The sequence below is a fragment of the Convolutriloba macropyga genome, chromosome 4, assembly GCF_964194025.1.
Source record: "Convolutriloba macropyga chromosome 4, txConMacr16.3, whole genome shotgun sequence".
NCBI classification, from domain to species: domain Eukaryota; kingdom Metazoa; phylum Xenacoelomorpha; order Acoela; family Convolutidae; genus Convolutriloba; species Convolutriloba macropyga.
Genome location: NC_134471.1, coordinates 31,984,291 through 31,999,603, shown reverse-complemented (window position 1 = coordinate 31,999,603; position 15,313 = coordinate 31,984,291). Strand labels below are relative to the sequence as shown.

The following is a 15,313-nucleotide window of genomic DNA, read 5'->3' as shown; positions in this document are numbered from 1 at the left end:
CAACAGCACAACACAAATGGGTTATACCGAACCCTAGTGTGACGGTTTGCCTAGCAAACCGCCAAAGAGCAAAGATGTTCGTCGAGTACAATAGTACCCGGCGAAAGAAAGAAAGAACGGTGCGCAGGAAGCGCGAAACGGGACAGGACGGGAGACGGGACGGACGGGAAGAGACGCCGAACGAATAACGCACGACGCAACGGGAAACTGGACGGACAAACGGGAGCGTCGGGCGAATGGCGCGCGACGAAGGGAAAACGGCACGGGCGGGGCAGAAACGTCGGGCGGATGGCGCGCGACAAAACGGGAAAACGGCACGGGCGGGGCGGAAACGTCGGGCGGATGGCGCGCGACGAAACGGGGAAACGACACGGGCGGGGCGGAAACCACAAGCGAGGAGGCGGGAAGATCGATGCTAACAGACCACAGCAACAAACTCAACCAAACAAGCTAGCCGTAACTCCAGAATAAACTTAAGTCACACCCTAGAAAGAAGGAGAGGAGCTACTGCCAGGTAAACTAGCATAAAACATTATGGGGGCTTTATCAACGGCATCAAAACATCAAACATGAAACAATTTACGGCAACAATGTAGTATAACCAAAAGTCGAAAAGGTCAGGAACTTTACTAGCCGTAACTCCAGAACAAACTTAAGTCACACCCTAGCAAACCACCCTACCCAGACAACAAAAGTGCATAATACAAAAATTAATAAAGCTACAACAAGTTGCTAGCAAACCAGTGTGGTGAAAGTCACGAAAAAAACCAGCCGTAACTCCAGAATGAACTTAAGTCACACCCTAGCAAGGAATGAGACTACACAACAAACCAGCATACTAGCAAAGAGAAATTTTACTACAGCAGAAACTCAACATACTACATCATACAACAGATAAACGGGGGATAGAAGGAAACAAAGTGACAAGGAAACAAAAGGACGGAAACGGAAAATGAAACCAGATAACCTGCGGAAAACGGACGGTAGTGAAAAACTCGAAGAATGGGGAGAGCGAAACGTTTTGTAAAGCGCTATCGGAGAGAACCAACCACAAACTAACCCGTAACTCGTGAGTTAACTAAGTCACACCGCCAGTCAGCGGGTGGACTCCCACAACAGCGCAAGACTAAGTGACATTCAGGTTATCAAAGGCTTGTGTGAGTTCCGCCTCCTCGAACGCATGACGGGTGCGAAGCGTTTTACGACGGCGCTTTGAAAGTTTCTTCGGTCGGGAGCGTGTTATCAAGGACCGGAGGTTGTTCTTATGAGCTAAGACTATAGTGAGTGTTTTCAGCTCAAGCGCAGGCCTTTGGTGTAATGCTCTGTACTCTTTAAGTAAACTAAGATCTTTCTGTTTACGTTTAGACACAATGTCTTTCACTAAATGGATGGTAACTAGAGTACTACGCTTGAGCTGATTGTAAATATCAGGAGTTCCCTCTCTGGGGCAATACACTATAGCTTCTATGCGGTCCTGATACTTTTTAAGCACTTCAATAAGCTGCGAAGGTGTTAAAGGCTTATTGTTGTTACTGCGATGACGGGACAATGAATTGTTCACCACATCATGCCATATAACTAGCCTCTTTTTATCACGAAAGAAGTGGCTCAATTGAAATTGCGCGGTTTTTCGGACTTTCAAAGCGTTAGGATTAAAACTCAGACCCGGTAATGCGTAAATTCCTTTTTTATAATGGTCTTGTAACGCTTGAGGCAAGGTTTTTATGGCGTGATGCAATGAACTTGCAGCTAATATAAGAACCATATAATGTTTTTTACAACATAATTGACTCGAGCTTTGCTCAAACTCCGAACCTTGATGTTAAAGGCACGATTTTCACGAGTTACCAAGAATAAGCGCTTATTTGAGAGAAAAAAAAATCAGTTCCCTGATTCTTTTTTTTTTCAAAATTTGAAAAATTTGACCAAACTCTAAATTGTGCCCTTTTTTATACTACTGTTCGATCCGCAATCTATCGACGCTCTAAATGAAGTATTGCAAAATTTTCTCAAGTTTGGTTAATTTTTTCAAGTTTTTTTTTTCGCTTTGCTTAAAAGTGTAATAGTCTTACCCAAGTACCAACCTTCACCCCGATTTGGTCAATTCTAAATTTTGACCAAAAATTTTCAAAATTGATGTTTTTCAACAAAAGATGTGTATGGGTTGGGTTATCGGTGACCGGTGAACTCAAAAAATTTGTTATATGGGATAGGAAATGGGTTCTGGGGGGCTAGATTTGCCGGTTAAGTAATCAATTTAAAGCATCAGAAAAAATAGTGAGTTCAGTTGAGTCTTACAGTTTTTTTTGTAACTTCTCTTTTTTGAAGATTGATCGCTCCGTTGACACCAGTGCGCATCAGGTTTCTGACTGAATAGTGACGTATGAGTCATCATCTGTGTTAGATGTCCACGTGGCCCAACATCTAATGACAACCACAACCCAGTGGGCCAGATTGAAGTCACCCTTCACCATTAAGTAGATACGCTCACCCAAAATCAAATGGTGTGCCTCGGCTGTATACTGTTCCTGGTAGGTGTCATCCAAGTAGAGATCAATTGAAAATTGGAACTGATTGGTGCCACAGGCCGCCTGTTCTGCTTCTTGTATCGCGTCCTGACTTGCCCGGTTTCTTGTCCCTCTGAGTTGTAATAACAGTAAGCAGGCACATGCCAATTGTTGAAGCGTGTTATGGTAGCCCCCGTCTGAGATATAAGAGACTTGCTGTTTGGGTTATCACGGTTGCGAGTGATCTTCTGCTCATACAGTACAGTCGCGGTTGCTATTTAATACGTTTATCATAACAATTCGGCTCTAAAGAATTACGCTAAAGGAAGGCTAAAGCCGGTCGCGGCATCAGATATATTCCTGACAAATCAGTGAATCGAAGTTTTCAATTCATAAGGAAGCATAAACAAGATGTAAGCAACTGTATCTAAAGTAACATCAAGAAGGCGAAAAAACACATCTAAACAGCCCGGCAAATCTAGCTGTATTTGCTAGCAGGTATTTTGTCTGAGCCGATTTTCGACTCAGATTGGTCACCGATACGTTTTCGAAACATAAAAATATTAAGCCTAAAAAGAGCGCAATCGATTTAGTATATTAGTAGGCTCAACGAAAATTATGTTAAACGAACTTTTTCTGAGCTTTCTACGCATATTAGAAGTTGAATGGTTAAGAAATATGACGTAATAAACATTCTCGCTGGATAGATTTAAATAGCGCATTGCTCATTTAGTTTACTCAGTAACACAACAGATTAACATTCATTGAAGGGGAGGTTGAGGAGAAAATAACGAAATGGTCAAATTCTGGAACTAATTCTGCTGATGTAGAAACATTTATGATATCAATGGAAAAATTGGGTGACTCACAGAAGAGTGGCGACTGCAGAGAATGAGCTCTGAGGGTGTCATTGGTGGATTGGGTCTGAGTTGAGTGATGTCAAATCCACCAGTGGTGACTGCATTTGTACTCCTGCTCCCGTTTCCTCCACTACCTCCAGCTGAGCCACTGCCACCCATCCCTGGCATTGTTCTCTACATATCAAACAAACATTCGGCTGGTTTCAACTGAGACAAATTACATTTTCAGTTTTATTAGTTTGCAATCACAAACTTACAAGATTTGTATTTGATTATTAATTTTTGCGTCACATTGCCTATCTCTCAAACAATGTTAATTTGTATATTTTTTTCTTTTCCAATTCTGTTATTTTATACTCAACTCTGGGGTAGACTGAAAAATGGGTGGCTATAACCCGTTGTCTGTCCCCTCCAATGCAATATGATATTGTGCAGTAATTTGTACATTTTTCATTGGAGAAATTCTTTCTTTCTTTCTTTTTTAATTGTTGTTAAGTTTACAATGCTGTAAACAACTGTATTTAATGCAATATTGCGTTGATATATGCTTCCATTGAATCCAGATTAATAATCAAAGAGTTTACATTATCTTACATTACGCCAAGAGCTATAAATTTAAATGAGGGAGAGAATCAAGTTTTGTGTACAGATGCTGGTTTTTGAAAAGTAAATCAGAAACCCTGCATAACAAAGGCCTTCGCTTATGCCCGAAAATATGTACAGAATAGAATAATTAGTGATGAAATGACAAGCAGGGTTAACATACTTGTTAAAACCATCATTGGAGAGCAATTTATAAGCGTGTATTCGTTTATCAAGTTTTGCAAGAAACCTAAGAATTAAGATATGAGCACAAGTTGTTATTCAAAATTTCGGAAATCCCCTTAGTTGATCTTTAGGCTATTGATAACCAGTAACGAACGATTTAACTGTTTTTGCTTTCAGAACAAAGAAACGAGGAGGCTTCGTAATGTTCGTTTGCACATAATGTTCCGACGCCGCTCATCTGCATTTTTGGCTTGATGGTCTATCAAATAAGGAAGAGATAGAAAGAAAACTTCCAAAAACTCATATACTGTTCGGAAATAACTGACGTATCTATTTACAAAACCACGTTAAACTCAACCCACTAAAAATTAAACAATGTCTCATTAGTGGGCCGGTGATGCCTGCCATTAACGAGAATAAAAGACAAGACAAATAAAATCAAACAAAATCAACAGGCATTAATTACGATCAAAACTCTCATTTTAAAATACATTTAAACTTTTGAAACAATTTTCAAGTCCGGGAAACCGTTACCTATCAACTGAAAGCATTAAACAGCTACATGTATGCCTCCATAGGAAGCCATTGAGAGATTTCATCAACTATAACGCCATACGACAATAAACAGAACAAACATAGGCAAAAAGTGGAAAGTAAAAAAAAATTGCGAGAAAATGTCAAAGCCATTAAAATAATGATAAATCCATTAAAAACAATAAAAATATTCAAATGCGGCTTTAAAATCCATCAATGTGATAAGTGACTTGTCATTAATGTGAGAATTTGACGAGACAGCAAAAAGAACCTCAAATAAGAAAACCAAAATTTTTTTAAAAAAATATGAAAACGCTTAGTATCAGAGCCACAAATCCATTAATGAAATAAAACGGCAAAGAAGACTAACTTCTAATTGAAGTAGAATGCTACCTTTCTCTTCACTGAGACTACGCGTCAAGGTGAAAGAAATAGCATAAGAAGTAACAAAGCTCAAACATTTCTTTGAGAAACTTTTTTTCAAGAAGTCATAACAAACATAAAATATAAGAAATAATCTAAACGGATTGACATGTAACTAATTAGGACGCCAATTGAAACTGTAATTAGTAGAAATAAGTAAAAAGACTGCAAAATAACAGAAAAAAGAACATCTAAAAATTTCAAACAAGAAAACTCAAACGGTGGTGAAACAACAGATCATAAGCTTTTCAGTGAAATTATATATTGATTGACATTAATTTTCACTTAAATTTACCTGGGGAAAATGAGCTTTCATTTTAAATCAATCTGATTTGCAAATAAAATTTAAAAAAAAAACATTCTGAAAAAGACAGCGCCTATTACAATCCAAAGTGTTAAGATTCCACGATTGGAAAAAATACTCTTGTTATTGCTGCTCGTCCATCAAACAATTAATTGTGGCAAATGTTAGCGAAATAGCTAATTTGACAAAAAAAGTCAATATATCAGAAATCAATGCTGACTTTAGCATAAATATCGAATTACATTCGCCAAAAACCATTAGGTATCACCTGAAAGCGTTAGATAGTTTCACTAATAGCTCATCAGACCCCAGACAGCAAATCACACTACTAATTTATTAGATTCAGATAAACTCTCGAACTCATTAAAAAATTACAAAAACAATTTCTCTGAGCCAAAAAAAATACATGTGTTGTTTCACTGAGGAAATGTTTTTTAATTGAGCCTATTTTGAACTCAATTGGGCTCTGTCAATATTTGAACCTCAACATGAAAACATAACCGACTAACGTCAGGCGAATTGCTCTTAAACGACAGGCGAGCAGTTGGCTTCGCCAACAGCTAGCCACGGTTTAGTGTCCTCAGGGCGCTACCTCTTTATCCCGTTTCTGAATACGAAAGTCAAATGAGTCAGACGAAAAATTGGCCAAGCGAAAAATTGCATAAGACAAACAGGATTAAAATATTTGCGATAAACTTCTTTTGAGCAATTAACAATGGTTTCCTAAAAGTACTTGTAAGATCATTGATAATAAAAAACATTTCAACTAAAACTCATTGATAATGAGGATCAAAGATGGTGACATTACGCCACATAACAGCAGCTGAAGTGCGGAATCAACAGAGAGAGAGATAAAACTTGAACAAGAAAGAGAAGGAAAGGAACCCCAAACGAAAGGGAGAGAAGGAGACGGAAATATCTTCAATGATTGGGTTCGACACTGCAACTTCTAGTTTTCTAGCCTTGTTAATAATTAAATCATATAGAAAACTGAAAAAGAAAAAAAGTTTTGAACTCCGCAATAAAAAAATCAAAACAAATTTTTGTCTCGAAAGTTCTGTCAAGTAACCCATCTCCGAGACTTGAAAAGTTTCGTTGGCCCGTAATGGTCGTTAAACTCAGAAAAGGACAAATATTTAAAAAATTTGGAATTGCAAACTTTAACAAAATCTTGCTAAAATTCATGACATTGATATCTTAAGAACCATTTCATTGTCTCAAGAGACTATCCAGTATCCCTGTTACGCTTGGAACATGAAAATTTTTCAAAATTTTAAGTTTAAATTTTATCCAAATATTACTAAAACTGAAGTTAAAAAATGTTGATCACAATCCCATTAACTCTAGAAACTATGCAGCAGCTTATTATCAAACCTTCGAGGAGGTCTCAGGGCCTCTGTTGCCGGAAAAATTCAAAAACATGAGAAAATTGCAAATATTTTTAAAAATTGCTTAAATTCGTTAAATTAAAATCTTGAAGAACATTTCATTACATCTATAAACTATGCAGTAACATATTATCAAACCCTAGAAGAAGTTCTGCGGTCCTTGAGGCGAGAGAAACCTAAAAAAAGACAAAAAGACTAAAAAAAACAAAGTTTCATAAAAAATTGCTAAAACTTGATATTAAAAAGTTGAAAATGAATCCATGACCAACAAAAATGTTACAACAACTTATTATCAAACCCTAACGGAGGCCTTTTCGACCCTTGAGGCTCACAAAATCTGAAAAATGAGTATAAATGTTAAAAAATTGGAAAAAAATGGCAAAAAATATCAAAAATATGCTAAAATTCGTGATGTTAAAATATTGCAAGACATTCCACTTTAATCTAAAAATTATTCATAAACCTATTTTCAAACGCTAGAGGAGGTTCCTTGGCTCTTAAGGCTGAAAAAATCTCGACAAAAAAATTTCAAAAAATTGCTAAAATTTTTGACATTAAAAAGTTGAAAAACTATTCCATTACCATTAAAAATTTGTGAGTAACTTTTTATCAAACCCCATAGGATGTTGAAACCATTCCATTACCACTAGAAACAATGCAGTAACCTATTATCAAACCCTAGAGGTGGTTCCCTGACACCTAGGGCTGGTACACAAAAAATGTCAAAAATTTTCAAAAAGCTTGAAAAAATTGCAAAATAGTATAAATTTGCGCTTTTAGTCAGTAGCTAGCAACGGGAGGGGGGTGCACCAGGGGCTTATTGGGGGGGGGGAGCAACACAAAGGTGGGGGGCAACAGCGCGGTGGGGGTGTGGGGGAAATAGGGGGGTCAACAGCGGGTGAGTCTTCAACCTGTAAGAACCGCCCTTCACACCATAAGTATAAGTATGAGTCTCCAAAACAGTTTGGGTTGAAACAGAGCTCAAAGGCTCTAAGAGCACTTAATACCCGCTGGGCGCTACCTGTTTATCCCGTTTTCGAGGAGGAAAAGTCAAAAGCGTCAGACGAAAAATCGGTCAAGCGAAAAATCGCATTAAAAAAGACCGACAGGACTAATATAATTGCTACAAACTTCGTTTGAGAGCAATTAATTAGACATAAAAGGACTACTTGATTCTTGAGAAGTTAAACATCAAATTTAAGAAAAATGAAGAAAAACAAATGTAAAAATTTAGCACTCCAGCATTAAAAACCGAACGCAATCCTACTCAGATTTAAAAAAGTAGAAACAAAATTCATGATTAGGAACGTTGAAATACTTTGCAAAAAAGGTCAAATATTTTCAAAACTACATTTATGAAAAAAAATAAACTGTATTTCAAAAACTTAACGTCAAAAAAACAATTGAATCCTTTATAAAACAAAATTTCTGATGTTGCATAAGGACTGTTTCTTGTAAATAAAACTAAAATGCCGAAAAAAACAGAAATAGAAAAAACTCGCAAAATCGGATTAGCATGTGCACAATTTTATAAAGTAAATTACCTCGCGGTAGAAAGAGGCATTCAGTCTATGAATTATCACAGGGAAGTTGCCATATGAACTAATTTTTGATTAAAAAAGACAGCCAAACGATCCGAAAATAAGGGAACTAATGGAAAACACCAAAAACGAACAAAAAAGTGCAAATTTTGGACTTGAAACGCACTATTATGCTGTTTAAAGCACTGTGGTAACTATTTCCGGAGGGCTGTATTTCAATTTGACGTCAACAACTGCAAAAATATTTATTTCTATATTTGCCAATCTACCAAGCACACTTTTCGAAGTCGAAAAGTCACCCACTGAACGCAGCGCATGATCAAAAAACTTCTCTCGCTCAGAAAAAATTAGTTAACACGGCAATTTTTCTCATTTTCGCTATTAGGTCAAAACGCTGTTTAAACAAATAGTACTTCCGGTAAAACAAAACCCGGCAGATTGCCGCAAAACGGCCGCCGTTGATTCCCATAACCAAGATTGGTATTGAAAGAAGACAAAAAACTAGTGCAAAAAAATGATTTATTTACACAAACAATTTTGAAGTCATTTTGGAGCCGAACATACTCCTGTTTCGTAGTGGGACAACACAAGGGTGACAAACTTTTTCAGCGATGAACAAAAAACTAGACCTAGAACGAACTATGAAGGAATTGAAAATAACCACTTCTAAAAATCAGATAAAATTTAAAAAAAAAACAGAAAATCAATGTTAAAATGCCGCATGTAAACAAAAAGCCACTAGCGAGAACTGGAAAATTGGTTCAATACAAAAAACGAGGTCTAGAATCAACTATGAATGGATTGGGAAAACAATTAAGAAAAAATACTATCCAATAAATCGGAAATAAAAACAGTAAAAATCAAAGTGAAGTTGCCGCATGTGAACAAAAAACTAGCGCGAAAGCGAATTTCTGTTCAAACACCATTTTCTCACTCTACTTTAACATTAGAACAAAATTTCACGCCGCAAAAACCATTCGCTTTGTTGCTCCACTTCCTGTCTCGGGGTGACCAAAATCACTAATCCAATTTGACTTCAAAAATCGTGAAAATATGTGAACAGATCTTAAAAAGACAGCGCCCCAATACAATTCAAATTCTTTGAATTGTAAAAAAATAAGGAGCGCTATAATAGCCGATTGAGAAGCTGAGACGGCTTTTAATAAACGTTAAGAGGCTGAAGGCGGCTATCAAAAACCCAAAAATATGTTTCCCTGTTTGAAAATAGAAATAAATTCGAATTGTGATTAATTCTCTGGTGCTACTTCTCTGTTAATTCTAATTCTAGTAGCGCAATAATGACACCCGAAAAGAATGCTAATAACTCTCACCTCCGTGCGCATGAAAGGTGGCGGTCTGGATACACCCTGCGAGTGATGTTGGTGGTGGTGAGATGCCGATGGCTGGGGTGAAACCGATGACGAGGCAGAAGTAGCTGTCGATGCTCTCAATCGACCACTCGCCCCTCCACTGAACTGATGCGAAGCCCCCTATCAATATCATGTATTCAATGCATGAGGTTTAAATTAGAATTTTTCTTTCACTGGAAGATAGGAAAACTATCTCATTTAATACAAAGTCAGAAGAGACCTTATTATGGGTTGACCACACCGGAAGGACAACATAACTTATATCAATTTCGCTTAGCGTTCAAGTCACAACAGTTAATACTTAGCATTTGACTATATCTACACTATTAAACTTTACCTCTCTCAATTTAGTTTCGAATTAAAAACTGTCACTGTTATTACTTTCGCTTTCAAATCTCCCCTGTACTGAATTATCAAATATTCATTTCCCTATCGTCCAAAGGAAGGAAGCTGTAAACAAGTTTGTGTTTAAATAAAGCACTATAACCAAACCTGATGATGGTGTCCTCCCTTTGAGTGAGGATATCCAGGCACAGCTGCCCCAGCACTCACTGTTCCTCCTCTCATAGCCTGAGAGGACTGATCTCCAATCAATTTCACCCAAAATGCCCTCAGCTGATTCAGTTTGAATAGCACCTGGTATCGCTCTCCCTCTCGATCTTAACAAGCAGTTAGTCCATTTTCTTCACATACACTCTTTGATCGAAGCTAATCACCTACCATCCTTCATCTCAATATTTACGCACTTACCTGCTAATTATAGATTGTAAATTCTGTTCCACTTGTGCTAATTGCGCATTTATATTTAAAATAATAAGCCACTCAAATTGAATGTCAGCTTTCTTTCTGCGCAGTTATCAGTGATTAGACGGTAAAGCCGAATTCGAAAAGGTCGAACTCTTAGGAACCACCCTTCATGGTGGCGGTCAAGCAAGCCGATAGGCAAGCAAGCCGAATTTTGAAAATGAGGTAGTCAGCCGAAAAAAATTAGGATACCCGTATTTTAAGGTGTCCCTGACGGGCCGGTGGGCGCGCTTCGCCGCGATAACCGACCCGCGGTTTCCGGATTACATCCCACAGCGGATGAGAGGCATGGCCATGGACTGTACAAATTGTACAACCATTACAATCAATACTGCCAATGCGCAGTATTGATTGTAATGGTTGTACAATTTATTATTTCTGATAGATTACATAACTATTACATAACTTTCGGCTTGCTTTTATGACGGCTTACTTTTACTTCGGCTTACTTTGCGTTCACCCACCCTTCACATCATGAATCTGTTTTCTCCATATATTAGGTTAATCGCATACCTAGAGACATCACGGTGTAAAACTATAGTACAATTGCTCAACATCTTAATACCCTGCGGGCATTACATGTTATCCCGTTTTTGAGGACCAAAAGTCAAACAAATGGTTAGACGCAAAAAATATCAGCCGATCAATTGCTTGAATGACCGGCATAATTAATATAATTGATAATTAATAAAACCAACTAATATAATTGCTACTAACTTCGTTGACAGAGAGCAAAAAATAAAGTTAGCACTTTGCCAAAAATATCTGCTATTGTTCCCTTAACCTGTAGTCTGAAAACAAATTAAAATTAAGACCCGGAAACTAAGTGAAAGTTTTCTTTTTTGTCAACTGTTGTGAGGCTTCACTTGATTGCAAATACTTCGCCAACCTACGCAAAAAATATTTAAACCTTTACTCATCGCATTCTCAAAGCAGTTGCAAAAATCGTACAACTCAAACAACTGGCACTCAAAAATAAGAGGAGTTAAAAAATTGCTACCAATTTGAAGATATCAATTATGAAAAATTCAAACGTGAACGAACAGAAAATACAGATAATTTATGCTTATGACCAAAATACACAATTGGCAGATTGCCGAAAACTAGCCGTCATTGATTTGCATAACCCCGACTATAATTGAAAACAAAACATGAAAAAGTTAATTTTGAACAAAAACATTTACATCCAATTATTTTGATTTTATTTTGCAGTTAGACATGCTCCTGTTTCTCAATGAGAGGATAAAGGGGCTAGTACTGATACCAACTAGCATTAGAGATGGAAACTCAGATTTGTAAGAACAAAGTTAAACTATATGGTATCTAAAACATTCGCGTTTCCGGTTCTTAATTTTGATTTTTTTTCTTAATTTGCTTAAGAGAACATTAAGAAGAACAAGTGAAGAGTAAAACTGGCCTAGAAAAAAAGATTTCACGCCAAATGTTGAACAAGCTGCGCTTTAGGGTAGGAGAAACAATTTTTTGTTCGACGAAGTCAACAAAACATCAGGACAAGTCCCGAGAGACATGATTTAACTAAGAACCAGTTGATCAAACTTTTCCAGCGACGTCAAACAAAGCGCATGATCTATTATGCGCAAAAATAAAAAAAATGTAACGATTACTATTTTTTCTCCAGAAAAGTTTAAAGTAAAACATAAACGATTAAACGTCGGAAGATTTGCTCTCGAACGACTAGTGGGAGCTCTAATCAATTGCAGCCTGCTTCAATCAAGGGGGAGGGGGTGCCTAAATGGGACTGAGGAGTTCAATATTGGTCTTCAAATAACCACATTAGAGGTTAACATATACCACTATTAAGATTTAAAGTGAAAATGGGATCAGTTTTGGCGCACTTTTCATTTGACTTTTAGTACTAAATTGCCGCCAATTGAGTTCAACTGCTTGAAATTGTGATTGCGAGAGAATTTTAGATCTCGTGAAACGCAAAAAGTCAAAGGCGTAAAAGTCACTCGAAAAGTCAAAACGGTCAAGCAAAACGGTCAAACAAAAGACACACGCGTTTACAATAATTGCTTCTCTACGGGAAAAAAAGCTCAAACTTACACACTTAAATAATTAATCACAGCATAACAATAGTTTCGATAGGTGGAAACGGGGAGAAAACAGTTGGTAGACAGCCGGAATAGCTGCAAAACAGACTTGTAAAATACAGAGAGAAACAGATATGGAAATGAGTTAAAAAGTTATCCCGGTCACCTAAACAACTTCAATTCAAAGGTGGTGTATCACAGAGAACAGTTTGGGTGCACAAAATTTTGACAATAGAGGTTCAACCCATATCCCGCCGCAAAAAATCCGAAATATTAACCACTCGACTATGAGGCCCTTGTCACCGCTTATCTCACAATCAATTTTGAGTTAGCAATAGACATAGTTTCTGAACTCCAGCAAATTAGGTCGCGCAACAGCGAAAAATCAAGCGCAAAAAATAATTGAAAAGGAAAGCAAAGGAATGTTCTAAAATTAATGTAAAGCAAAAAAAGTGTCAAACAACGAAACAAAAAATACAAGAGCAAGGCAATATCGCTACGCTGAGTTTACAGCTTCGCAAGCTGTAACAACAAATAAGGGCAGGACTGAATAATTCATTACAAAACTTTCGAATATCTAAAGGTTACCAAAGTCAACAAAATCAATAGCCAGAAGTTAAAGATAAAATTGACAACAAGTAAGCCACAGTAGAAGGTCAATGAGAACTGATTTTAGACTAAACAATTCAACAAAATGAATAAAATGGGCACGCTGAAACAACTTTGGCAGTCACAGAAATCATTAGTAGCGAATTGAAACAATAGAATTGATCGATTAAGCCTTATTAACAACCAATGATTGACTTGATTTAGATCAGAGTGAGTAATATCACAAAATAAACGAAAAACGCAAATTGCTATAAATTTTTAAAAACAAATATCGTCAAAGTCAAGAACATACCCGGCAAATTGTCTGAAAAAAGCCGCCGTAGACACGCTTGATATTCATCGGGATTGAACCAGAAAACGAAAAAAAAATAGAATAGATATGAAGTTAAGAAACTTTTCGTAAGTTGTTAAAAAGTGTTCTAATTCGGTGTGCAGTTTCAGTTAGATTCTAAAACTGTACTTAATTCAGCTTCTAAATTGAAAGCCATTAAGCTTAACACTAATGTCAGCTAGCAAGAGCTGTAATGTACTTTGATAACATAATGCACTATGACTTAATGACCGGGTTTTATCCGTTTATATGGTTTCTTTTGATTTTGCTCTTGTGACAATAACCGTATTCACTATATCGCGTAAATGAAAATGTAAAATAAGTGAAAATGTAAAACGAAAAACGTGATCAAAAGTTAAATCGAATAACTAATCGCCCAACGACGCAAATTGTCGTTAGATAAAACGCAACAAAACAATGAAACAACTAAGAAACTGGGTTAAACTCAAACAAATTACTGATATTAAATGCCTTTTAACGAGGACAAAAAATTAACTATTCGGATCTATTCTGTTTCCCCCCCCAGTGTTTTTATGGCCCCCAGTTACAAATTATACGTTGTTATACAGCACGTTACTATGTAAGAAAATAGCATGTGCGCCTGGGGGTCAAAAATTTATGCTGACAAAGCTGGGGGGGGGGGGGGGGGGAGGGGCGGCGAAACAAAAGATCCAAGTATTCATTAATAACATTAGTGAGGGGAAGAAGTCAGTCAGAAACTTTTTCAGCTTTGCTTTGTGAACAACTGTAAAACGAAAGAGAGCTTCAGACGATCAAATAAAAAAACCGAGAGCACCGCAATACAGCTCCGCTCAGCTTACAGCTTCGCAGCTATAAAAAACTGCCTCTCAAAATTACATTTCTTAATTATAGCAGTTTTCTCACAACAAAAAACGCTTCTGAGACATTTTTTATATTTAACCGGAACAAGCTGAGAAAATATTGAGTAATAAACAGACAAAAACTGATGCATTCTTATGCAGTCAGAAATCAATTTCATTATTCGAGCAGAATTCCGTTTTACCATCTGGTCATTTGACGGAATTTTTTTGACAGTTTTTGCTGTGACGTTCTCATTTCTTATTGATTAAGTATGCTAAATAAGTACAATTACGCTGATAGTGAGGTTTAAAGCTTTTTTAGTTAATTTAATCTAAATCAAGCGCAAATTACCAACTTCATTTGAGCAGTATTTCAAGTAAGACCAATTTATTCTCTGCGAAAACAAAGACCTCATTGGAACTCGAAGAGCCTTTGGATCTCACAATTTTCAGGTTATCGGTTAATTTTTCCTAAATTCTTTGGATCTATTCTGTCCTGCGCCCACCAGTGTTTTTTACGCCCCCAAGTTGCAAATTATATACTGTTATATAGCATGTTACAATGTGAAAAAAATAGCACTTCCGACTGGGGGCGTAAAAGATAATAAACCCACTAAACTGGGAGGGGGGAACAAAATCCAATTTTTCATGGTAAACATACTTTTTTAAAAACTCATCTTTACAGAAAAATATCTCCAAATGAGAGTTTGATGTTGGTGGCGATATTCAACTGATGCCGTTTGGTTTTCTTTGTTTACCTCGAGAATTACGCGCCATCTTTTCCTTCACCATAGGCAAAGAGACGTAACCTACAAGGCACACCTACAACAGTTAACTTCGAGGGGCTTATTTTAATAATAGAAACAAAGAGTCCGACCTTACCCCAATGAGAATGATCACAAGACTCATTTTACTTTAAGCAATTACGCGGCCAAGAAAAACTAAAGCAAAAAATACTTTTTAAAAAACTATTTTCAAAAATCTACGACCAGTTACTTC

General features: G+C 36.9%; 2 protein-coding genes across 8 annotated transcripts in view; one reads left to right on the top strand and one right to left on the bottom strand.

Annotated features, from left to right (window-relative positions):
* The window catches only part of LOC142337623 (ubiquitin-conjugating enzyme E2-17 kDa-like), a 461,614-nt gene that overhangs the window by 235,201 nt on the left and 211,100 nt on the right, over nt 1–15,313 (top strand). The gene's annotated exons all lie outside the window — the stretch shown is intronic.
* Nucleotides 1–15,313, bottom strand: part of LOC142337619 (rho guanine nucleotide exchange factor 7-like) — a 111,922-nt gene that overhangs the window by 32,728 nt on the left and 63,881 nt on the right. For all 7 annotated transcript variants that reach the window (XM_075386974.1, XM_075386975.1, XM_075386976.1 and 4 more), the window contains exons 11-13: nt 10,188–10,354; nt 9,657–9,815; nt 3,377–3,541 (exon numbers count right to left, since the gene is read on the bottom strand). In XM_075386974.1, the coding sequence (XP_075243089.1) occupies nt 3,377–3,541; nt 9,657–9,815; nt 10,188–10,354 (491 nt within the window). The remainder of the gene's footprint in view (nt 1–3,376; nt 3,542–9,656; nt 9,816–10,187; nt 10,355–15,313) is intronic.